General features: G+C 36.2%; 1 protein-coding gene across 1 annotated transcript; it reads right to left on the minus strand.

Annotated features, from left to right (window-relative positions):
- Positions 1–94: 94 nt before the first annotated feature.
- On the minus strand, positions 95–25,756 carry LOC146166450 (ADAMTS-like protein 5). Its single transcript, XM_083397671.1, has 14 exons — positions 25,550–25,756; positions 17,729–17,812; positions 17,095–17,245; positions 14,217–14,334; positions 13,749–13,815; positions 13,359–13,458; positions 12,164–12,297; positions 9,808–9,931; positions 9,295–9,378; positions 4,934–5,100; positions 3,699–3,828; positions 2,429–2,556; positions 1,971–2,061; positions 95–908 (listed from the first exon to the last, which is right to left on the minus strand). Exons 1-14 carry the CDS (start codon positions 25,550–25,552, stop codon positions 439–441), a joined length of 1,851 nt encoding a protein of 616 aa, XP_083253797.1. The 5' UTR covers positions 25,553–25,756; the 3' UTR covers positions 95–438.
- Positions 25,757–27,057: the final 1,301 nt, after the last annotated feature.

The raw sequence follows: 27,057 nt of genomic DNA on the forward strand, positions 1-27,057 counted from the left end.
TCAGTCTTTTAACATTTCAACAATCGCCAAAAATGCAAGTCGTTAAAACTGGGTTTTGTCCCCAACAACGATACTGTATGTAAAATAAAAATTAAAAATTTGACGCAACGCCCAAAAATTTATTAGGATGAGCACCAATTATTGAAACAAACGTAAAAAAATGTAAGTCCTTAAAAATATTGTTTTAATGCTAAGCTTCGCAAGTCAAAACCACAAAACGCATAAACAAAAAAAAAACAGGCTGAAAAACGAAAGTTTTGACCCTAAATCTTACTCCACACTGTTTCAACGGTACAAGTTACATTGTTCCGCGAAGGGCGCAAGAACTTCTGGGGTGTTTTTTGGCTCGAACGAAGCCTCGTCGCGACTGCTCTGCGTCTCCACCCGGCGGCGAGCAACCCGGATAAAAGTCGTTGGCGACCGTCCGCTAGGAGTCGCTCATGAGCGCGCGGTTCGTCGTCGCATGATGCGCTTGACCTTGCGCGACCTTGACGACTCGGGGTCCCTTCCCACGTGGTTGCGTTGCAACTTTCCGAATCTCTTGCAGATGTTGCTGTTGGCGACCTTTCGCATGCCACGCTCGTACTTCTTCTTCCAAGTGTGCCAGTAGTCCATGTGGTCAACTACCAGTCGCGTTTCAAAACCGATATCGCTGTCCATGGTCAGGGTTCCGTTCCCGGCGAACTGGACAACCCCCTTGCCCCCTGTGGGTCGCTCGATGCGCCGCTTTCGCCCCATTATGAGGTAATCCCTGAAGGGCCTTAGCTTAGGGCAGCAGCTGCTGTAGACCCAGATGTACTCTCGCTTCATAAGCTTGAATCCCGACTTGTAGATTGTCTTGATGAGAACGTCGTGGCTGAATCGCTTTCCTTCAACTTTCTTCTTGGAAAGAACGCGCGCGTGGATCACTAGAGGGCACAAGAGAGTAATTTAGAATAATGATTGATAAATTGTGTTTCGTGAGATTCTAATCTTAGTATAAAAAAAGCTCGTAGAGCAAGAAACATAAAAAATAGAAAAAACGAATTAGACAGAGGAGGATATGTTGACAAATTTCAAAAATGTTTGCTAACAAAAAAATCTTAAATCTTTCCGAAATAAGGAAAGAACATCTTTGAAAAGTCTAACGTCCCAACAGTTGAGATGAAAAGAATCAAAAATATGTTTGAATTTTGCAGGAAATGAATCTAACAGTATTATTTGGGGCCATTTAATAAAACATCGCTAAAAACACTTATATATTGGGGTCTGTTAGGTTTCAATAAACACCATTGGCGTTGCGATATTAAGCCAAGAACAAGTATCTGTATTATATCTGCTGCCACACCCCGCCACAATAAATTCCTAGACTCAGGTGCAGCCGTCCACATAGTTCCGGCTCTGTCAGCGAATTCTCTCTAATTCCATAAATAACTAACAGCAATCGGCAGCGAATTACAAGTTTAGGCGACACGACAGGACAGGGCTGCGCGATAGCTGTCAATCACGTGCTAGCTCGTCTGTGATTGGACAACGTACGCTGCTGTAAAGACACGCAGTTAAGCCGACTTCAGAGGAGCTATGAGCGAGGATTAAGCGAGTTTGTTCGGTTTCAGTGAGTTTGTGTCTAACATGATTTCCGAAGCCACAAAACTAAGACTTTAATTCAAACCAAAATGCGCCGAGGAATTGCGTTTGGTGTCAATAAGCCTTTCTGGATCGCAAAAACAAGGACTCGAAAATGACGTACAACGAACTACTTTGCAAATAAACTGTACTTCGGTTCGTAACAATAAGTTTGACAACTGTCCAGAAATCTTACGGGCGTTGTTTTTCTTTTTCCCCGTAAAAAAAGTTTAGAATAATAAGCAAACATGGAAGTTTACGAAGATTTGCGTTTAATAAATATTAGGCGTGTTGTTGACATTTTTAGGCGAAAAAATCATGCCGGGTAACTTTTGCTTCTTACAAAACACGAGAACTTAACTCACCGAAGTCACTCTGGCAGAAATGTACATTCCTGTTGACCGGTCGTTTGCATGGAGTGCAGTAAGCTGGCTTCTTTCGCTTCGGTTTCCTCAACTAAAAAACAAAACAAAATAAATCAAATTTTAGGCTTACTAAGCACTCCATTTGTAAGTTTGGCGTCACCAATTTGACAACTTCAGACAGACACTTAGTAACATATTTTACAAAAGACAGGTTTACTTCGTAAATTAAATCTTAAAGTATTTATAAATGCGAAAATCCCGGACAACCTTCCTAAAGTATACAACAACCAAGCATAAATTTCTCTTACTTTTTAACAACAGGCCTAAACACTACGGCAATGCGAACCTGTTTAGCTAATTTGACAATAGTATACTTATGCTAAGTAAGACAACATGCGATAGAAATGGTTGGATACAAAATATTCCTTAATGAAAGTTACATCTGGTATTGGTCTCACCTTCTTGGGTTTTTTGGTGGTTGTGGTCTGCAGTGTGGTGGTTGTTGCTGGTGTTGTGGTTGTTGTGGTACTTTGGGTGGTCTCAGGTGGTGTGTACGGTCCAACGAACATCGCCTCGTAATCTGCTTCTAGCGAAAAGCAAATATAAGTAAATTATCACTAGACAGTTTGAAGTTAAGCATATGGATAGTTTAGTGTTATTCATTTGTCATAATTTGGCATTGTCAATAAATTTTTTATCGATTCACTATGGAGTATACACTTCATTATATAATAAAAAATACAGTTATTTATATTTAAAAACAAAATAGTTTCACCAAGTAGCACCAAATATCCAGGCTAAACTGAAAAAAAGGCAATTAGTAAATTCTTAATTATGTAAGATACTGTTGCGTTTTCAAAGTACGGGCAATTTTAACTTTGTAAATAGCTTCAGTTTAGTCTGGTATCATTAATAAGTGAACAATAAGAAGATAATTTAAGTCACCGATGCAAAGAAGGTTAAAGGATGTGATTAAAACTACAAGGAATCAAAAAAATCAAGTTGAAAGTCCTGGTTAATGAACTTTATACAAAAGTTTAATCGAAAGAAAAGGATATACATTAGCAAGAAATCAAATGACCCCTTCAGAACTACGTAAATTCAATTATTTGCTGATTTGTTTTCTAAAAATAATTTCAGTGACATTTAAAAAGCATTAACACATATGTTCAACTATTATTTTCATCAAACATTGTCTAAGTGTGATTTCAGTCGGTACTGACAGTGAAATATTTATCATCGATTTTGTGCAATTAAAGAATATTTTATTATTTTATAAATCGATAAGACCAGTAAAAACTAAAAGTGTTTCGCAACATTTTTAAATTTCGCTAATTTTTCTGTTCATAGTTAATTTACAAACGGATTAATTTAACGTCGACTATAAGCTTTACCACATATTTTACTTGGTTAGTTAAAATAGAAATATTCAAGCTAAATTTCTATTTCGTAATGAATAAATCATGTTTATCACGTGAAGTTATTATTGCTTTTCGAAGGTAAAGAATGTAATTTATTGCAGAGAATATTTGTTTAATGAAGATTCATGCAAAGGAAGAATCCCGGCCATCGAAATGGACAGAGAAGCCAATTAGTTTCTACACACTACAATCTACCACCCGCCATGCTCATTAACAGCAGCTACACGCGCGTCTCATTGTGACGTCACTTCTACCAGCAGCAGCACCCAGGGGGGCATCGTGCAAGTATCTAGGGGTGCAAATGTACCATCGACAAGGGTGACTGCGTTCAATTCTGCTAGGTTATGCTTCGGAGAGCGATCGCTCAAATCAAAAGTACCGCTTATTGGAAGCCAGTAGCTGTACTTGATGCGCGGGGAAGATCCAAGGTTCAGCAGCTGAAAAAACACGAGAAAAGTAAGGTTAAATGGTGCCTGTGTCTATTTACAAAGTGATTTATAAGTTGTTAAAAATGCTATAACTATAACTTAAATGGCCCCTGTGTCTATTTATGGAAGGTCTTAGAGGTTATAGCTTCTAAATCTAGAGCAATACATTTTAAAAGACCCAGCACTAAAATACAAGGTGGAAACATGGATTTGACGGTATAACGAAATTACCCTAATTTTTAATAAGTTTCAACAACTAGAAAGCAAGACAAAAAATGGTTAAATGTTCCCTGTGTATACAAGGCCTTAAGTTGGATAACAGGCTATAACTACTGGAGAAATGCATTTAGATTTAGCACTTGAAAACAAAATGGAAACATGGATTTTAGATGGGTGTGCTGAAATTACGCGCTTTTTAAGTAAAGTCAAACTACTTGAATGAATCGCATATTAAAGATTCAGCAACTGGAAAACAAAATGAACAAGTGGTAAAACGGTGCTTGTGTATATTTATGCAAGGTCATATAAAGAGGCTATAAATACTTAAATAAACACATTTCAAATGTTGAGCAGCTGGAAATATAAATAAAAAGGCGGGTTCAAATAGGTTTCTGTGCTAAAATAACACTATTTATTTATTAGGTAAGCGAATTAAAGTAAATAACATAATAAAGGTTCAGCAGCTGAAAATCTTTATAAATAACAGCGATAAACGGCAGCCTATTCAATCACAATTTTAAAATAAAAGATAAAACGCGTTTAAATGGTTTCTGTGCTGAAATTGTTTATTTATCAAGCAATGCGCAATTTCAGCTGAAGCTTTAGCAGCTAAAAACTACATAAAAGGGTATCTGTGTCGAAAATACCTGTTTATGTGTAATAAATTAAAATGAAGCCCAGTGACTCGTAACAATTACAATTTCGTGGTTTAGCAGCCATCACAACTAAAATGCATAAAAATATAAGTTTATTTGGACGTAAATTACAATATTATACGCAATGTTAGTAAATAAGTTACAATAAAATTGCCGTCAACGACCAAACTTTTACACGGCGAGTCAAAATTTTACCAAAGAACCAATCTTTTACAGGGCGAAACAAAATAAGAACTCACCTGTATAGTGATCTCCTCTGTCGTCGGTCCTTTGGCCGTGAAGCTCTCAATGATGTCATTACTCGCGCGTGCGTACTTCACCGTTGTCCCAGCAACCGGAAAATCCCCGGGCCAACCGATGACGAGGTCACCGTTGATGACGAAACGACCCGAGCTGTCAGTCAAAGCTAAAAAAAATAATTCGAGCTGATTTTATTGTTTGTTGTTCTCAGAGAAAATAAATAAAACTTGCGTTTTTTAACATTTTTGATAAAATAGTTAAGCAACTTTTAGACATTTCGTTTAAAGGAGGATTGAAATCGAGTGTTTGTTTTTTATTTTTGTTTTCTATTTGTTTTGTTCTTTTATTACTTAAAAAAAACGTGTAGTTTTTACTTTAATTTTTCGTGTCTCTAGTTATATGCAACAAAAAATCAGAGGCTTATAGCGAAACCTTGCTAGTTTCTAAAACTCTTGAAAACAAACACCTTTGTGCAAAAAAACACTTTTTTTAGGTAACGCTGTTTTTTTCCAAATATTATCCGCAATAAAGCCTGGGTCAGCATTTTACGAATCAACGTATTTACGCGAAAAGTTGCAGACAATGGTGTCATTATTCGGACTTCTCGATGCGTTTATCGTCACAACAAACTGTAAGTGTTTGTTTGCTAAGCTACGACCGATGGTGGGAAGACATTCCTTCAATGTTGAAGGTGCAAATAGCAAACAACTCGCTGATGTCTAAATGTGGCTGCCAGAGTGGGAAAAAGTTTGCTGGATTTTAAAAGTGCGGTTTTCGATGGAGGTTGAACTGGATGATCTGCCTTTTTACACGCATTTGTATATTTATTAGCCTTATCGTAGTTGCTTTTATCGTAAAAGTGTAAAGCTATTAAAACTTAAGCTCTAAAAGGCAATACAAATATCGTAATTGGTAAAATAATTTTAATATCGACGAATGTGCAATAGTACTGCATAACATTATATTTTTAAATACCATGTTCAATGACGAAAAATATATGTTTCGTGTGTTTATATTGTTTGGAATAAGCCTATGTAAAAATAATAATTTATAGTGTTCGTAGTTTAAACATTAACCCAAAAACGCATGCCATACGAGTAGTGGCAATAAACTATGGGCAACCATCAGTGGTAAAATCTCATCACAAGAAAGACATGAAAAACTCGTGTAATATCAGGGCACAAAGTCCACGAACTGCCGCGTTATTTTAACGATCCCCGTAATGTTGATCCAAACAGCATGGAATTAAAATGTAGGACATAAATATAATGTACTTTAAATTTTATAATTATATTTGTTCAACCTTGAAAAAGTGCAACGCCGAAAATTTAAAAGCTGCCTTGTTACAGATCAAATTAGATCTTTCACCACAAAATCTCCCTTATCATTAGTTCTTCACCACATAATTCGTTGGAAAAAGTATTTAACGTATGTAGAAAACACAATATTGCTAGCACTGACATTTCCATTTGGCGCACTCTTAGGCAGAAGTAAAACAAGTCTCATGCTTGTTGTAGCAACCAAAAGAAAGCGAACGAAAAAAGGCTTGTTGTTGAAACAAATTGACTCAACATTTACCCAACCAATCATCCAATATAACGCTGTCAGTAAAATAGTCCACCAATTTTGCTTTGCGCAGTTGGTACAAGCCAAGAGGCAGTTTAAAGCACACTGCGTTACGATTCTACGTATTTTCCAACAATTTAAGTCAACGTGTACCAAACAAGTTAACGTTTTGGCAATAAAATTATTCACTAAAGCGCAGCTGTTGCATATATAATATATTTAACCAACCGTTTTTACTTTAACCCTAAACAGACGCTAAGAGTCGGTTAAAAGCAAACTGTTTAATGTTTTTGCTTGTTTTGCAATAAATTGAGTCAATGTCTACCAAACAAACTGGCGTTGCTACGACAAAATAATTCGCTTAAAATGATGCCAGTAAAAACAGTAAAAAACTGGGCCAACTGTTCTTATATTATGCCTATACAGATGCTTTCAAAAGCAAACTTGTTTTTGTCCTTGTTTTTTCTTAAGAACTGAGTCAATGTCTACCAAACAGTTGCTATAACAAAATAATTCACTTTAAATGATGCAAGTTAAAATAGTAAAAATGATAGGCCAACTTTTTTAAACACGATGCTTAACAGACGCAAAAGCCGGCTAAAAGCACAAATTACGGTTTTGGTGTAAATGCAAGTAACTTTGGTTCGTAAATGAGTCACGGGTTTTAAATTTAAAGCCTGGGTCGACAAACAAACAGATTTTCGTTGGAGACGAATTCGAAACCACATAATTCCTTCGCTCAAACCGCATGAGCGGAAAGGTAAATATCAGACCTCGAACGAGATATTACGTGGATAAACACAACGTCTCATCCAAAAAATAAGGCTAAAGAAATGTTATCTTTAAAAAGATATACGATGAAATTGAACTAACTCAACCACATGGGGATATTCTATAAACATATAAACATAAAATCCCATACACAAGTAGGTATCATTTCGTTATTCGAAACGTCCAAAATGATATCTACTTCTGTATGGGCTTTCACATTCTTACTACGTCTAACTACAACCTCCAACCATTATGCTCCAAAATATTAATATAAATTGACTACATCTCTAATTCCTGAAATTGAAATAGGTGTTAAAACGCAGGATTTTATGCCGCAGGTTAATTATTCGATTTTAAAATCTCATTGTGTAAAATAACTTGTTTAGAAATAAAGTATATTAACCTATAGAGGTGCCTTATCAAGGCAAAATTGTAACTACTCATTAACCAGGTGCTTGTGCAAATTTGCAGGTGTTTTTCACAAACAACTGTTTAACGTTTGTTAAGGTTTAATAAGCGAGGCATAAACACCCACCAACTAAAGTGTTTGTAGCGATAAGGTTATCGAATAATAACAAACAACTGGTCGGAAAAATTGGGGTTGACGTACTTTACCACAACACCGACCAATGGATGATCAGTTCTCAAAAATGGATGATCATATCTCAATGAACGCAGACAACAAATAAGATCGAGTTTAATAAAGCGTAATTGTAAGACATCAATTGCTGATTAAAACTAAACCAGTAAAACGTAATATTGTTTGTGTGTTGCCATAACCTTCATCTAGTGATATTGGTTGAGATAAGAGAGGTGTCAAATTTCCTGCGCCAAATATTGGGTCGTATGTGTGCGTCTTGGCATGCTTATCAAGATTTAAAACCGGGTTCTAATGTCGGTCAAATATGATTTTGTGACGCATTTCAGGTGATTTATGAAGGTGAAGATTTTGTTACTGTTCAGGGGTTATTAACTGACACGTTTTACGATAAAGGCCGCACGGTTTGAAATGATTTATTCAGCAAATCCTTTTTTTTATCATAAGAATCTAATTTATTAGGTATAGCCTATCCAATTAGTTGTTTTTTAATGTTTCAAGAAAATTGACAACCCCAAATTAATTTTAAGGGTCCGCAGCTGATCTTAGTGCAAACTGGCAATTTCCCACTGTATACAGTTGCAGAAAGTTTGAGATACCGTCCACCAATATTTGATATTTATTTATTTTAAGTTTATTGCGTCTTCACCTAACGAGGCCACCTTCACGACTATGACGTTACAACAGCTTCTGTGACGTAATAGGAAGATACAAGATCCGGTAAAAACGAGTTTACAACTTCACAGAAAGATAGAAATCGGTGCCAGACTTCGTGACATTTCGGCGTTCGATTTTTATCGCGTCCGATTCACGTGTCACAATGGCCCAACAATCGCGCCTTGTGCGTCACAGAATGAGTTACCTGCATGTTGCACACAAATAGACCCGTGAGACCAAACATGGCGCCCAAAATCTTCTGCGGTCACGTGTTATCGGGCTCTGAAGCGGTTTGTCCTTTTGAGGATCGGTTGGAAAATGGGGCGATGACGTAACAGACAAGCGTGTGTTGACAAAACAATCGAAACAAAGGAGTTGGGGCTTATGTGTAAAAATGATGGAGCCAAGCGTAAAAAGAAGTTTTTTCTGTTTGGCTCATTGTCGTACTAAGGCTTGGGAGTAGGAATTTCATTTTTTTTATTTAATTTTATTATAAATCAACGATAGTTTGAGCAGAGGATACAACCCGATGCCAAATTACATCATTACCATGGTAAAAAAGGAAAAAAAATGATAAAAACGTGCAATGGGCGTTTTTTCATCGTTAAGCAAAACTTTATGGTATTTTCTAAATAAAAACTTTCTAATGTGGAAAACCCTGAGTAAGATTACAAATCATTGCTACCATGCTGAGATTAATTTTGCGTCAGGCCCCTGATCCGATATTATCGTGACCCACACTTGGGCCCTCTTTTAACCCAAACTCACCCAAGTAGTTGTTGGTGGCGTCATCGACGTGGATGTTGGTCGCGGATGGGGGGATGTTTGTGACGTAACTATACGTCACGCCCTCTGGAACACAAAACGCGGTTGAGAATATAAAATAAGGCAAGGGTGGTAATACAAGCAGGTAAGAATCAATATGAACTCCGAAAATGGGGAACTTTTTATTCGTCAATTTATTTCTATTTCTATTGATGTGTTAGTTTGAGAACAATATTGCTCAATATTTTTGAGGTGTTATTTTAAATGGCCAAATTCAAAAATATATTAGGCCTAAATTAAGAAGTACAAACGTCAGAAAATGTCAGCTATAACAATTTTTTAACATGTTTTGTTTAAAATGTTATAGTACACAAGAAAATTGTTTAAAAAAACAAATAAAGTACACAAATGCATGACTAAATAAGAATTGCAAAACCTAAAACTAGACCGTTTGCTAATGCCAAAAGCCATCTTAACAATATGATGATGTTTATAACAAGGCTTAGTAATGCTCACCTCTGTCGTCCTTGAGTTGCGTCAATATCCCCTTGTACTCCCGACATGTAGAGTTATCACCCCCACAAACCCCACACAGGTCCTCGGTGAGATTCGAACCCAGTATCTGGTCACATCCCACTTTCTGCGAGCGAAAACACGTTTGTTAAGTTTGGCTCTGGTCGAAAACTGATGACGAAATGTTAGTGCAAGCATTGTAAAAATAGATGTTGACTTTAGGAGAATTCAGACTAGACTCTACTTTATACTGTATTAAACAAATTTGGACTAATGTTTAGAAAATAGCGTCATAAAATCAATGACCTCTTTATGTATTGGCAGTTGTGCAAAAAGTAAATTTCTTTTTCCGAGCAATCCTAGGCTAATCGTAAAAAAATTTTTTTTAACTAGCTGCAAATAAACCAAAACTTGCTATGCCTAAGGTCTCCAACTAAAACTGCAAGTTCGCCAATCGTCAAATCACGTAAACACTTCTCTAGAATTTACGAACGTTAAACTTCCACCGGCCGGCAGGTTGGCATTACGTCATCAGAATGGTAGTGTTGTGACGTCACTTACAAGGGCGCACCCGCGACTCAACTCGCATTAAGCGATTAAGGCGCAGATTTGTCGCATTTGGCGGGATTATGGCGTCTTGTGATTGGTCAGAGCGCCTTGTCGCATTGTGATGTCAACAAAGCGCCGACAAGTCTGGGAGAGGCACGACCAATGTAATTCCGACATTTTCCCGCCAAACCGCGAACCCTCGTGATCCGTAAAACCCGGATTTGTAAACAAAAAAATCGCAGGGATTCCGTCTGTATTATGACGTCACACACATCATTGTTCGCCGCGCCATGTTTTTTGCAAAGTTAGAAGAAAATATCGCGTCAAAGGTCAAATGGATGCATTTCGAATTTCTTAAACAACAGGTTCCATTGTTTTTGCAACAATTCCCACGATATTGAACTGTTTGTGACGTCACACTGAAGTGGCTGGGTTCCTGGTTGTGACGCACAAACCGCATTGTTGACGCTGAATGCTTGATTCACTCGTTGTTTACGTTTAAATTGAGCGGCGCAAATGTGGGGATTAGCAGATTGTGACTCAACAATCAAAACGCTTCTATCAATTGTTGCAAAACAATGGTTTTCGGTAACAATGAAAGGGCGGGAACAATTTGATTTAAAATATAAAAACTACCTGGGGTACAATTGAGATTATTCGAAGGCAAAAAGTTCGAATTTTGAACTTTTCACTTTGCAATTGACTGAACGCAAAATCAACTTTTGAAATTGAATGTAAACTTTAATTGAACTCATTGCTTTGCAAAAACCTTTTCGCGAAATGATTGGATCAATGGATTGCTGAATTGGAACAATACAGGAAATTAGATTCGATAAAGATTGCGATTGCAAAGTAAGTGTATTTTATTAGCGAAGCACAAGACTACAACCTGTTGAATTGCCACAATTAAAATAATACAGGAAAACTCATTTTTTATTTTAACGGCTATTGTTATAGGAAAATACAGACGTTATAAAAACTTTTAATTGATACTCCAGCCCTATTATATTCGCCAACAAGGTACCAAGAAGCCAACTAACCTAATAAAATGTCATTCAAAATGCACAATCAACGTATATTTCAAATTAAAACCATTATTTGCTCACCAAGATTTCGATTGTGGAACAAACTAGGAATTCGGTCGGTTCGTTTTGCCATTGCGTCACACAAAACGCCATTACGTAACTCAACAACTCGATCAATCAAAAGTGACAGTTGTCAATCAAACTTAACCCCGCCTTATAACCAAGCCCAATTACAGACAAATAATCTTTGAATTGCAAAACTTCAGAGAACCGACAATGCAAGTTAATTCACTTGTTTCTAACCAGCGGCGTGGGAAGATGGATTAACGTCAGATTAACGGATTTAAATTCGTCAAATTCTCGCGGCCAAGCCCTGATTTTTTAGCCACCCTGCATTACACCAAATTATCGGCAAGTGACATCAGTTTGAAGGTTTATAGTTTTTAAGGACCGACCCAAAATAACTAAAATACACGGACTCTCCCAGTGGCGAAATAGAAAGCATGTAAACATGGAATTTAAATGCGAGATTTGCAAGACACAGATGTCGAACACAAATCCAGATGTAAAATTTAAACACACCTTTTTTTATCATGAAATACCGGGTAAAGTAAAAAAAGTAGAATTTATACAATTAATTAAATCTCAGCTTTTAAAAACTTTCTTTGCAATATTAAGTTGCATTAGAAATTTAAAACAACTTTAACCAAGTTGCTTTTTTGCCGAAAGATCAATCCGCACGCTTTACACTATGACGTAAGAATAGAGCTTTTGACGTCACTTACCACGCACTTTCCTTCGATGCATACGTCATACTTGTCTCCCCAGCATCTTGTTCCATCCATAACTGGACCGAAGCTCTTGTAAAACTCGAATCCCTCCGGCATACAATGCAGAATACAGGGGGCTATGTCGTACCCTGTGACGTAATAAAGACAGGCATTGATGATTGTTGTCTATTGTTTATGTAGTTCAAATAATAACAAAACTGATTTATCAGTCATCTGAGAATAGACTGATAAACCTAAAGGTTTATAAAATGAATGAAAAACAAAAATCTCGTTTCAGTGGATAAGTTTATTATTAAAGGAATTAGTTATTTATAAGTTAAAACAATAAAAACAAACCAATCTATAAATCAAAAACATTTGAACAATGGCTTTGTTTTTCTTTCATTTAAACAATGGCTATGTTTAAGTCTTTTGTCTGACAATTATCAGACGCCATCCTTTACAAACATCCGACAGGATTTAACGTCGAGAGTTTGTTATTTGATTGCAAAAGAAGATATAGGGATGCGGGAATAAACATTTTCACATCTTAGTCAAAACAGGAAACAGAGCTTACGTTGGATATAACACTTGACATATCTATCACTTTGTTTTGACAAGCCCTGACAAGACAAAGTTCCGCTAAAAGCCTTTAAACGTGAACAAATAAACAAACTCCTGTTACGAAATAAGCTTTTAGTCCAAAGCTTATCCATACTCCTATTGTGACGTCAATGCAACGTTACAATAAGTCGGTTGTGACGAAACTGTTCACTTGTATTTTGGGGTGTTGAGACACGAATTAGCACTTATTTCGTAGATTTGAACCGAAATTTCTAGGAGAAAGGAATCTATATATCTTGAGATCTGACTCAATTTTTTAACTTAAGATTAAAATCGTTTTTTTCAAAAGAGGACAATGGTGGCATAATAATTTTATTTGAAAACCCAGTTAAATTATAAACATTTTACACTAAAAGATAATTTAAAACAAAAGTCAAGAAGTCGGTTTCTTTCCTTTTTGTCGAAAAATCAAAAGTAGAATTCAGAACAAAAACATTTTAGGGTTAATTTAAAACAATAAATAAAACCGATAACTTATTTAGGTTATAAAATACTACTAGAAATGTTCACTCAGGATAAAAATATTCCAGCAAATTTAAAAAGTGAAAGCGCCTAAACACTTGGTGTGTATGACATCACAACGTACCGGGGTATGGCCTCCACTTGAGCAGCCCGGTTTTGTAAACTTTCCTGTGGTTGTATTGTGCACACTGGGTGGCGCGAAAGTCGTTGTTCTCCGCGCAGTTCTAAAAAATAAGGTTGAGATTATTGACCGAAATAAAATATCGAAAATCGGTTAAAATTCTAAAGTTTTTATAGAAAAGGGTAACATAGCATTGTTAAATTACATCAGTTCGCAATAAACAAAATGTTAAAACACTTTTTGTACTAAATTTTAGAGGTTTAATATAAATTTTAAAGGTAAAACTTAAAGCATTGCAAAAGGAGAAAAATATGCCTTTCTTAAGCGTGATTTTGTGCCAGCCATAGGCACAGTACAGTGGGGGTAAACATCGGTTTAAACTTGTTGTTTTACCTGCATGTTGCAGATCTTGTGCTGAATGTCGTCGCCAGAACAATCGGTCGCGATGTCGTTGATTGTTCTGTAACAATACAATTGTTTTAATATGACGAAAAAGAAGCAAAACATTACACACTCAACAAATCGAAGAACTTATTAAACCAAAAGAAAACCAAATATAAACAGTTATAGAAATCGTATATGGTTAAGGTGTGACGTCACCGTATTACGTCAAACAGGTCTCTCGTACCTGCTATTGTATAATGTTCATATTCTCGAAACACCTTAGTCTTAAATATTTTTAATGACGTAATGCTTTATAATGACGTCATATCATTCGTTTTTTACTCCAACTAAAATAGGATTATAAATTAACCTTATTAAGCGCAGGTTTAAAATAAATACACGAGGCCCTTATACTATTAAAACATTTAGTGACAGTGCAGCGCATAATGACGTCATACAACTCGCTAATGACGTCACCTTATGCCGCATTTCCTCGTTCTCATGGCAACGCCTCCCCCGCAAGATCTCGAGCAGAACGACCACTCAGTCCAGACACTCCAGTCCTGGTCGTACAGCCGCTCGCTAGAATCGATCCCTGTGACGAAACACGTGACGTCATTAATATGATAATACGTCGTCGAAACGTAACATTTTATAAAAAATTAACGATTTTTTTCTCATTGACGTAAAACTGGCATTTAACAAAAAAAGTAAAGAAAAGTAGGATTTAAATTACAGACAAAAATATGACGTCATCAACATGTAATGAATGTGAATAGCAAGCAACTGCGGCTTAAAAATGTATTTATATTTTTTTATGTTTCTTAAATGTTAATCTTGTTTGGTTTGTAACTAAATCAACTGAAAATACCAAACTCTGTTATCATAAACACTGACATTAATGTTTATGTATAATAAACTAGTTTTTGCGGTAATGTTATAAAGTTAATAACAATATGTTTTGGTTATTTTATTCTATAACCTTAAATGTTTTTTTTTTTTTTAAATAAATTTACATAAGATATTACGACATTTTTACATCAAACATCCACATTGAAGGCAAGATTCGGAAATTCCGATGCTGCAAAAAGATAATTTCCACAAAAATATTTGGCGCAAAAATAGAATATCAAACAAAATGTTGGATTCGCTCCAAGGTATTTAGATAAGTTCGTGCAATTCTTCTCAATTGAATGAATTCCACCTAACGCTTCTATAATACCTAACACGCCCTTCGATGTTTTACAAGCCCACCACTACAAAGCATGTTATTGGTTCACCCTCTGTACACGTCACTCCACTGTTACGAAACAATCGGAATTGTTTGAGGTTTGTTGAATGAGGTTTGTTACCGGCTTCTATGCAATAACTATAAATAGGCCACAGAAGGTAGGGAAATATTTTTTACCAAGCACGCGCAACTTAAACTTTGTAAAGTAATTACGTATTATCAGCAAAACAGAAATCTTATTTCTTCAACAGTTCTCAAATATTGTGGGCTTCCTAAAAAAAATACAAACGTAAAGTGGTTTTACGGATGCTTATTTACAAGGAAATAATCAATATTCCAATGAGTAATAAAATTATTATTTTTTGTATTGCGAATTATTCTCCTAGAAAAATCAACATGTTGTTAGATTGAGTTTTTTAAGTTATATTAAAGTAGGCAGTAATTTTCGTAATCATTAATTAACGTTTATACAAAATCCCTGTTTTATAAATTTAATAAAAATTTATTTCCTAAAAAAAAAGTTTCGCAGCAACACATTTTAGCCACCGGTAACATTTTTTTGAGGAAACAAAAAAAAACCAGCAAGAACAGGATTTTAGCCGAGCTTGGGAATTCGAGGAATTTCAACAAAGTCGCCGAATCTTTCAACATTCCGACAATAAAGCACAAACGAAGACGCCACATATCGGGATTCTAAAAGTTTCCGGTCTCGAACAGCTCTGACGTCATTTGACACGCTTGATCGGTCAAGCGTGCAAACAACCTCCAGTTCTGTACGTACGAAGATCAACTTTAATCCAGAAGCAAATGAAGCGAGCGAAAGTTGACAAATGCAAGTGGGATTTGTTTTACTGAGGAGAGCAAGTTTAATCTTGTTTTGTGTTCACTTCCCATGTGAGTAATAACAAGCTGGCCTGGATTAATGGTGGTTTATCTGCATTACATAATAAATATGTAAAAAATTAAAGCTAGAAACAAGTTCAAGTTCAAAATAAAGCGATCTAGTTTTTTTTTTAAATTAGGTTAAGATTGTTCTAGGTTGGTATAACGTTCGTAGTACTTGGAAATAGAAACAAACTTATCTATATTTACGGTAGATTCTGACGTTAAAGACATAAAAGATACAAAAACTGTAAAAAAAATACATTTTTTCTGCAATTTGATTTGCTGGACAAGTAGCGTTTTCTTCTATCGTCATAATCTTTAATTTATGTTGCTACAATTTCTAGATGCCTAAATATGGAGCAAAAATATTAAAATATGACGTAATAGAAAACATCAAAACTCATACAGAAGTAGGCGGCATTTTGAACGTTTCGAAAACCTAGTTGTTCATTTCACTGAAAGTATGCGTTTACCCGTATTTTGTTATTCTCAAGATTCACGAAACTTTTCTCACATTTGCAGCGAAATTAACGAGTCAAAAATTGCGGTTGAAGTCGCAACATTCTATGCAGAACCAACATCGACTCACAAGTGGTAAATTACACGCTGGCGTCGTTTCGCAAGCGCTAAGAATGCCGCGAAATTGTGGTTTCGTGGAAATAAATCGAGTCTTGCTGTGCTGAGGTTTTCATAACGTGGGAAAAAGAATTGTGATTTTTCACAAATAACATTCCGAGATTGTTTTGATCTTATTGTCCCCACGAACTACGAAGCCAAAAAACAACTGTATAGTTAAGTTAACGTTAAAACATCCATCAAAATGTTTAAAACGATGAAACAAAATGCAGGTGTTGGTTGAGCGATTTTTGTTCAAAGCTTATATTTTGAACTTTTGGAAATGTTTCTTGGTATTTGTTCCTTACACAAATATTATTAAAAGCAGTAAATGCCTAAGTCCTATTGAATTGTTGTAATAAACATTTTAGTTCCTCCTAGGAAGGTAATTATGCAGAAGTTTAAGTTTAAGGAATAAAAAACTAAAAAAAATGAAAGAATGTAATGGAGTTGACTAACAAGCAACAGAATAAAAGGAAAATAACTTATTTTCAAATTTTACTGAACTGAATTGTTGTTATACCGAAAATTTTATTTCATTCTATTGGCAGGGTTTTATGCAGGATTTTAATAGAAAAAAAAGTTTAAAAAATCATAGCTGACTGAACTTTTTTTTTCACTTACCGATTCCAAACGTTTCGAAGTAATCAGTTGGCCGAAAACCTTGTTGGTAAACCGCTCCTTGCTGGAGGGCCACCTCCTCACTTCGCTTCGTCTCGGTTCGCGTCAGCTGGGGGCGATATACGTCATCAAAATCTCCCCTCCAATCCTGGCCCTGAAGATGGAAAAGATGGGCTTAATTGCGGGCCGAAAAAACGGTTAAAAATGGATTTTTTTTGTAAATTGAGTAAAAGCTGGGTAATTACATGTCAAACATCTGAAAACAAGTATTTTGAAGCCAATTTTTCTATCACAAGAATTAATGTGGTTGCATTTATTGCATTTATTTTAAAATCATCTTAAAAATATTAAAATTTGTACGATTTTACTGACGAGAAAAAACAATAACTTTTTAATTAAAATGGTAGGTATAAAAGTTTTCCTACAAAGACCTTCTATAAATAGCCTAGTAGGTTTTGGCCGAAAAGTAGCCTCACAAACTGTAGGAAATATAGAAAATGCCAAAAACTTGGGTTGCATCACTCAAATTTTCTGCTATAAATAGAGAATTACATCGAAAGTGCCGGGCTAGTGCCTCAATTTGATGCTATCGCGAGAAATACTCGGTTGCTTGCTTTGGACATAAACGAGCACATACCTTGGTGAGGTGGACAACACTGCACAGCATCAGTGTGGAGAAAATCACTATTCGTATCATATTTAACCTATTTCCTTTTGTAATCTGCAACATCAGAATAAAACATATCATCATTATAGATTAAAATATGAATGCATAGCAATGAAATAAAAGAAAATAAATTCAATCGTTAAAAGGGTTTGATGATTCGAATGTCTATTCTTGCAAACTAGTTTTCTGCCTAATTTTACGTTTTTACAATTACTTAAGGACAGATTATTACAACTGTACGCTAAGTTGACACATTTTTGGGTTACTTTTAACAACAGTAATTCTTACGACAGAAAAATGTAAAACGTGACTTGGTAAAATCCGAATCAAATGGAACTAGAGTTTGAGCACACAAGCAATGAACAAATTAGATTAGAATTAATCGCATTCTGCTTTAATTTATCGAATTACTAAACCAAAGTTATTTAGCTGTCTAAAGTCTGCAGCATGTTTCTACCATTGTACGCAAGCTTGTGGATCTTAAATTTATCACCAGTCATTTTTACACCAACCAATAAAGCAGTGTGTTGTGTGAGAGATTTTATAGTTGGATTGCTATAAGGTCAAGTATCTCTTCAATACAACCATCTCGACCTCAAATAGCTTGCTCGGGGTAAATATTCTAATAATAGAAACCACCGATCATACATCACGAATGTTTAATAAAAGGGGCGTAACTTGAATTTTCGGCGCTTAAAAGAGGAATTAAATACTTTGGAATTTTTTTATTATAGTAAATAGGCATTTTTGCTTATGAAAACGCGTTTTTTTTACCAAAAATGAAGAATTTTACTCAATAGTATTTTAAATGGATTATTTTTTTTAAAAAGTGACCCGTGAGGTCTATAGTCCCCTAACCCCCCTTATTTTCACCCCCACAACTAAACAAACTGCGGTGATGCGAACCGGAAAAGGTATTTACTCGTAAAAGTTGAGAGTTTTCAGTGTTTGCATAAATCCATACGATTTGCTCGTAAACCGAAAGTTTGAACTCAAGTGCCCTTTGTTGCCTAGCAACGCTACACTAAATATTTGTCCTCATAATAACTTTTAGTGAAAAAGATTTCCAGACAAGGTCGTATAAACTGAACAAGCAAACCCGTGATTGTAATGCGCCGCAATATCCAATAAAACCTACGATGGCACCTTTCACTTGCTTTGCTGGAGACTTAACCTTTAAAAATAGACGCAAACCAAATAGTATGGCTGACATTTAAGTGTTACTCTTTTGAAGTGGTAATGTTAAGCACCATTTGAAGTATTAGCAAAGTTTCTGGTAATACTAATTATAACTGACACGAATTATCAGAATTATGTTACACTTTAAAACCTGATAAATTTATAAAAAAGCCTTTTCAAAGCCAATATATTGACTAAAACCCCTAAACTTCATCAACACTAATGAAAATAACTACAGCTAAACCTATCTGACTTTATACGATCTGTTACTTCCTCATACCACATTCCCAACTTATATAGATGTTCCTCCAACAGTAAGAGCCTTTTTTCAGGCACGAATGACAAGCCTGGTGAAATTGACATGCTGAATTACAACAATCTCAAGTTAATCCTGGAAATTTCCGTTTGAGATGAACGCAGCGCACTACTGAGCTAGCTTTGGAGCCAATGCAAACATTCCTTCAATCGTTACGGTGCACACAGCTAGCTCCAACAGCAGAACCTTCTTGGCATGGGGCGCAAATTTAGCGCCACAAAACATATTTCTGTCAACAAAACTGCCAGCTAACGGCGAACCTTCACGTGACAAATGCGGCTCTGTGACGTAACAGTGTTTGCTCTCGCTGACTTTGGAATGCCAAGACGTTTTTGGTGAAACAGCGGTACGAAATGGCGGTTTTACACAGGCCAAAAAATCTACTATCGGCAAATAAAAAAGCCAACTTGTTATTGCTAGTTTAAAAGCTTTAATAAAAGCAATAAAATTTTCACGTTTTACTCAGATTCAAACTATAGGACAATGAATGGTATGATACAGTCAGTTAAAACACAATTTACTCTCATTTACCAGTAACATTTTATCATTATTTCAAAGCTTGTAGCACTTTTCTAGCATTTCTGTTCCAATCCCTCAATCGAATGTGTCGTCACAAAAGCCTTTGTAAACACTATTGTGTGAGCTCACAATGTTGTAAACATACTTGACTTAAAGTGGGTGTTTGAAAGGCCTTGAAACTAGTTTTAGGAAGTGGTCCTTTGCTAAACGAGGCTTAATTTAAAAGCCAGCACTTGGACGGTGAAATAACCCTTGAGCAGACAGAATCGGAAAATGATTAAGGACTTTGGTCGATAAAAAGGCGCCACAAAGTAGGTTTACTAGTTTTAATTACACAATATTGATAAACCTTACAAATACAACTTACAACAATCCTAGTTTTTTTAACTATTATAACTGAGCAAATTAAAGGCAAAAAAACAGGACTTAAACTTAGCGGTTTGGTTTCTAAATTTTCTCAAAAAATTGTTTTGTAAAGTTATGATTGTCTAACACATCGATATTAAGATATAGGCTGTTGCCCAGTAGCCTATACAGCAAACAGATTCTCGCAACTTATTTTTTGTATCGAGTACTCAGCACAAATAATAAGAAATCATTCCAAACAGCTTTTTTTGGCAGTAAAACCAACATTGTGAGTTATTTCTTAACTGACGCCTTGCAATCTACCCATATTTCTTCTCTTACATGAACGCAAAGACTGTTTCTAGCCTAGATAAAATCTAATTTATTACATCACAGTCTATCGTTGTTCCGTCACTTTATACGTAACAACCGCAATCAAAGGTCGCAGAACGTTGAACAAGAGACGCACTGTCTGAATGGGAACAGTAGGTTTTACAAGATTGTGGCACCTCGTGTAGATGTTTGTTCACTGAGACAGCGCAAAGTATACCACAAACGACCAAGTGTGTGCGGGGATTATAAAGGATGGGGTATTGTGGGAATAGGGGGTCGTGGAGTTAAAAATAAAAATTAAAAACGGAACATTTTTGATACTAGCTAATAGGTATTTTAAAATGCGCAATTTTTACACCTTATTTCTGGGAATGAAATCAGAATTTAATGTTTGCATGAAAACAAAATAGTCAGGTATTTCGCCCAATAGTTTACCCATGCAATGATGAACACAGACATGGTAAATTCTTAACAAGTAATACAATAATCCCAAATCTCTTCCATTGTGGTAACTTAACAAAACAAAAAAAACATTAAGTGTACAGAACATACTCCTCATCGAAAAAGTTCGTTTTTACACAAGTAACCCGCACTTTACCGTTTCTAGTTAAACCCCAAAGCAAACCAACCTAGCCCACTTGTCCGGTGGCTACCAGTTTGTCTTGTAACTTCAAATATTGACTTAATGTTGAGCTATGACGTACACCAAGAAGAAACTACTGGAAAGCGAGCGTAGTGGCGGCAGTAAAACCAAGTCCTTGCAAAAACAAGGGTGACACACTTTACCGCTGTTGAAAGTCCTGAGGTAAAGGCGTTTATCGCTGGGTTTTGGGGTGAATTTGATAGATCCGACTTCTTTTTTAAACCAAGCTGCGGCTTGACTTTGTGGCAAATTTATATGGCTTAGGAGCAAAATTTGCACAAAAAAGGTAAATGTTTCGTGCTTTTTTGAACATGGCTGTAAACTGGCTCAAACCACAGGAATTTTAAACCTGAAATTTAGGCTTAATTTTAGAGAAGATAACTTTTAGCTTTATTAAACTTATATATATATTTTGAAACTGTTTGTAGGTGCGAATACAAATCTTAAATAAAGAATGTTAAATTCTGGCTTGTTTGAACTGCAAAGAATGGTGTGGGTAAAAGAACAACAAATAAAGAAAATTCCAATACAGTGTTTACCGCACTTTAAGACGAAGAAGATCTTGCAAATCTAGACTGCGATTTAGCTATCAGTAATGTTCCTTCGTCACGGTAAAGCTTATCGCAGCTGCCCATCAGCATTTAAAGCCATATTAATAGACGGAATAAAATCCATCCGCAATTAAGAAGAAAACATGAGCATCCATCAAGCAACCCAAATGTCAAGCATGAGACGATAGGGATTTAAGGCGAACTTTCCATGTTTAGAATGTAAACTAACACTTGGTTGAGATACGAAGGAGACCTCACAAGCTGCTGAACAGCTGGAGCATCACTTAATCTCAATGATTAAATGTAAACCTACAATACATGAAGCAACTGCAAAGACCTCTGTTTGAGTTTATAAGGGATTTGGGTACATAGTTTTGCGCAAGGTTGTGTTACTGAGTTATCGTGACCTTGCAATTAATGACATTATTACTTCTGTAAATCATCAAAAAGTAGAAGATTAAAGGGAACGTCGCTCTAACATTTTTTTAAAGCCGCTGACATATCAATCTGACGGCAGTAATAAAGTGAAGAAAGGTTAATGCGATGAACGTTGCAAACCACTGACGTGTTGTGAGTCTGGCACCAGTTTATCAGACATCAGCTGCGCACCTAAATGCACTTAAAGATACGAACTTTTTGACACGGTAATTAAAGACCGGGGGTTGAGATTACGGTGGGGTCTGACTTTCTAGTCTTTAAAATGTGCTATTTGAAGTAATATATTTCCCTGTCTTAAAGAAGATATTTTTGGCGGGTTCAGAAAAAAAACATAGTAAAAAGAAAACTGGGCCTCCTAATTCCACTAAGGACATATGAGTCAACTTTAAAATTTAATAACCCTATTAATAGTCTACTCCCTTCCACCTTAACCCTGCCCCTTTCAGAAAGTGCAACAACCTTGTCCGATTTCACCCCGATTACGTTACACTTGTGTTATTCTCCTGCGAAACCAGAAGCAGTCAACATCAGAACATCGAGCAGAAGATCTTATCGCACACAACAAACCTAACCTTTCGCTTGCAAACTGTTGTTTTCAAGTAGTTCAAGCTACGATCACTCCGGGCTTAAAAGCTTTGCGGAAAAAGAAGTTCGGAGACATCCCTGAAGCTCCCAGGATTTGCTGCCAGGCGGTTTATCGAGATACTGAAGGTGTGACGCAAGATAGATCGGAAGTCCAAGCTATTGGATCAACTTCTCAAATGTCGAGCGTCAAAATACCACCTGGGGAGGTTCTAGGTGATTAATGTAAAATACGATTTTTGGGTTTAATTTGGTGAATTTTAGGAAAATAAATACCTCGTGTGTGTGTATTTGGCTTGTAGGACCTTTATAACAACTCAAATTAGGCGCATCATAAACAAAATGTAGTTTACAGTTCCGGTTAAAATTTTCATCCCACTTACTTAATTTCACTTTAAAGTGTCTCTTTTAAGCGTTATCTGAAAATGTAAATTTGTTGTTCATTGGAAAATATTTAAATCCATATTGTCTCCAATAAGTCTGGACAACTTATAAATATTACCCTAATAAAACACAGACAAGCATTAGCATAATCGATTACTCAAAGAACAAAATCGTGCAAACATATCTAGAATTTATTGAAAAACCCGAAACACAGTGGATCGAAAACCCACGATTTTAGGTCACCAATCTCCTTGTAACATAAATCCTGTTTGTATCCGGGAAACCAGTCCCGTGGCCGAACAGCGAAACCCCAAGCCCCCTGCTAAGCCGTGGGTGAATCGTATACGCTGCTGACTCGCATGGCAGAGATAAGATCTGGCGTCGTACTAAGAGAGAGAAGCTAACATAGCTTCAAGCTAAACTTTGGATTTGTCGCCTGAATTAATTTGTATGCCAGTGGCACCAGCCCTGGGTCCTGGGTGGCCTGTTGTTCTCTGCTTCAATGCAATTTGCTAGGTAAGGTGTTTTTAGCGGTTTAAGCAAGCGTTTGGATGCGAGGAAATGTAGCCTACTACGGCGTCTGTACGGTGGTGGTTTAAATCGCTAAAGAATCGGAGTTTGAAAAATATTGATAAAGTGTGCGATTGCTGTTATCTGCTCAGTTATATATTAAATGTGGTTTTATGGAGGAGATCGGAATAGTGGGCCAAATTTTGTCTACCGCTGCAACAACAACAAAAATGGCGCGTCGTAAATGTAATTATGCGATCTTTTTAAGTTTAGCTTTTCCTCTTATTCACGTCTTGTACACTTTGAAAAATATACATGGTAAAAACAATAAACCGAGACATTAAATCACAACTTAAAGCATTCCTTTAGTTAGATATCCACTCGGTAATACAGTAACCAGATATAAGATAAATTCATTGTGAAAATGTTAGCAAGCAATATTAGGAAATGCGGTATAACGGTTTACACACATATTTATTGGTTCCATATCACACTGTTTGCGAATAACGAACATCAAGTGCCAGTTTTGAAGATGTCCTGAGTAAGCTAGCCACAATTATTATTACCACTTATAAAGATGTAAAAACAGATTGTTCAAACAAGGAAATCAATAATATTGGATATATGCAAATCATTTCTTTAGAATGCGATAAAAGATCATGGAACAGGTTTGAGAGGAATTTTGTTTGTCGGCTCAAAATCCCTTTTTTTATCAGAATCGATCGAAATCTTGGCGCGTCTACAAAAGCTAAGCGCTAATTTGTGACGTAACAGTGTACGATTGTCGACAAACGCGCGAAGAGTTTGATATTTTATCTGCGAATCGAACATCGCGAAAACCACTTTGCAAAGTTTTATCTCGTCCATCTGCAAATGTCACAGAAGGCATTCTGTTTTGACGGGCTTAGCGCTTATTACAAGAACATCAACTTCGTTTTAGGCTCTCAATCAAGATGGAAGCGATAACGATGCAGCTCTCTATTGCCTTTTTAGGATTTAAGGATTGCTTTTTCCACTAAAAGAATTCACATAAACAGCAATTCGGTTCTTTGAAGAAAAAAATGTGCGTTTGTTTAAATATTAAGGTAAAATACCATCGGTTAAAAAAAACTACATTTTTAGCCAAAGAACAACAGCTTCCTCAGAAACATTGAATCGAACGTTTGCATTTTAAGAAATAGCATTTTCTATACATGGAATCGTACAACGTAGTCCAATTTGAAGTCTTCCGACGAAACAGTTTTATAATTTAATATCGTCACTCTCTGACTATGTAACAATATACTAATTATTATGCTTCAGATGCGATGATCTAATTGTAATTACATGATTATAACGAGGCTAAAGTGGTTAATTACTGCAACAACGATGTTTCATATTTGAAAAACAAAGTTAAAACATTGTTATAATCTGTAATATGCGTCGGATATATCCGAACATATGTCACATTGCCACTGGGACATGATTTAACCGAGATATAGACGCCACATCATTCACTGATAGTTGGCCAACGGACTCTTGTAGCAAGCCGGGCTCCAAAACCACTTCAACCCGTCCCCGGTTTAAAAATACCCCTGACATTTGTCTAACGTCAGAAGGACAGAGCAGGATACCACATGACGACCGCAGTAAGCCTGTTAGTGGTTTCACTAGCGCTCTGCAAATTTGCAAAGCAACAGACTGCGCATCTTGCAAGCACACTCAGCGGGTAAGAACGGGTGCTGGGATATGCGAGGGTTTAGCTGCAGGGGTTTGGCGTTTACCGCTGTTTCGTTGCCATTTGTGTATTAAAAATTAACTGAATTTGAAAACCTTTTTTTACCGGATTCAAACTGATAAAATTTATCACAACCATAAAAATAATGCACTGTACAACGCAAAAATAAATAAATATTTCGCTTAGAAAACGCAGTTTGTTTGCTAACAAAAGTTCAAACTACGAAAAGCAAAATTTGTTTTATATAACCTACGAAGTATAAACTTATCCATACCATACTTCCACTTCGTTGCCGAGAAGAAAAGTTGATCTTTTTCTTTAAACTTTCACCTCAGGTAAACACAAATCTTCTGAACACGATTTGGCGGAAGAATATCGACCATCGCGTCAGACAGCTTAATTGCGCAATTCTAGACACGAAGCTGTAACATGATTCGATTTGGGAATAGCGAACATCGAAGGCTTAACAGTAAAACGTCAATCACCACACAACTGTTGCTTGTTCAAGCCTAAGGCGGCAGATAATAGAATACGGCGTCGCTCCAACCAACCACTCGCACCCTTTCCCACGGGGTGGGTTACAAGCGAGCGTCTTGTGCAAATCCTTGCAAGGAAACAAGATTAGAGGGATTTTCTGGTCAATGATAATCGAATAACTAAACAAAATAGGAATTAGCTAACCCGCGTTGATTGGAACATTTGCAATTACAAGGTTTATGAAGGCCTAAGTATCGCTTCAACCGGATAGATATTGTTTTTGTATGATCACACTTATTTTTCAAAGCAAATTGTAAATCCTCACCCTTCAAACTTTAAATGCCATTCTTATGTTGTTGTTTTTATCCGGTTTCCATGTTTGCAATGTTTCATTATTGTGGTATTACAAGCGAAGTAATTTCTTCAAATAAATTTTATAAGTAGTTGACCACTATTGGAATAGTTTTGACCAAATACATTAGAAAATTCAAATTTAAACAATGTAAAACAGTTGAGACATTACTATCAAAAAATTCTGTTTCAATATCTTGCATCTTATCTTTCAACACTAAACAGTTGCATCTAAGAATAGATGTTTTACAAACGTATTGATCCCTAGAAGCAAAATACACCTTTACAAAAAGCCGCAGTGTCGCCTTAGGTAATAGATAGTGGCAGCAAACGCCGCAGACTTTGCATGTAAATGCTCGGGGGGTGTCACGGGCGATTACTCCTGGTGGGTACTTGCACTTTGGGTCAAGTGTGCTGGGTAAGGTTCAAACCTGACGCTGAAACCCAACACCCAAGCACTTGAGATGCTCGCTTCACGGTATTTGTGGGATGCTACTGTTTACGCACGGGAAAGAGAAGTTTAATTCTCCTAATAAATACCACCGTGGAGAGCATGGCAGAATGAACATTATTTCATGTTTTTTTTTTAATTTTAGTAAATTTCTAAAAAAAGATTATTATTCATAAGGGTATTATTTGAACGCTGGTTTTATTCACAGACAGGTGGCTGTGTTAAATTTAGGAATTCGTGACAGACCCGGTGTTTTGGGTATAAATAAAACAAGAATTTGACCTACTTTTTTGCAAGGGCTTCACAGCGTAAGGATCTTGACTGATAGAATCACTGTTTTTTACAGGCTTGCAAATTAAAACTACAAACAAACCTTGTCAATTTTGCTCATTTGTCTTACCATAATATCCCAGTCTGCCAAAAAGCATCATTTTAGCGCCTTGGGAACCGAAATACCGCGGCCACAAAACCACAAAGTACGAGCTGGACGAGCGATTTTGCAG

This window comes from Ascidiella aspersa, chromosome 1, assembly GCF_963924565.1.
Source record: "Ascidiella aspersa chromosome 1, kaAscAspe10.2, whole genome shotgun sequence".
NCBI classification, from domain to species: Eukaryota; Metazoa; Chordata; class Ascidiacea; order Phlebobranchia; family Ascidiidae; genus Ascidiella; species Ascidiella aspersa.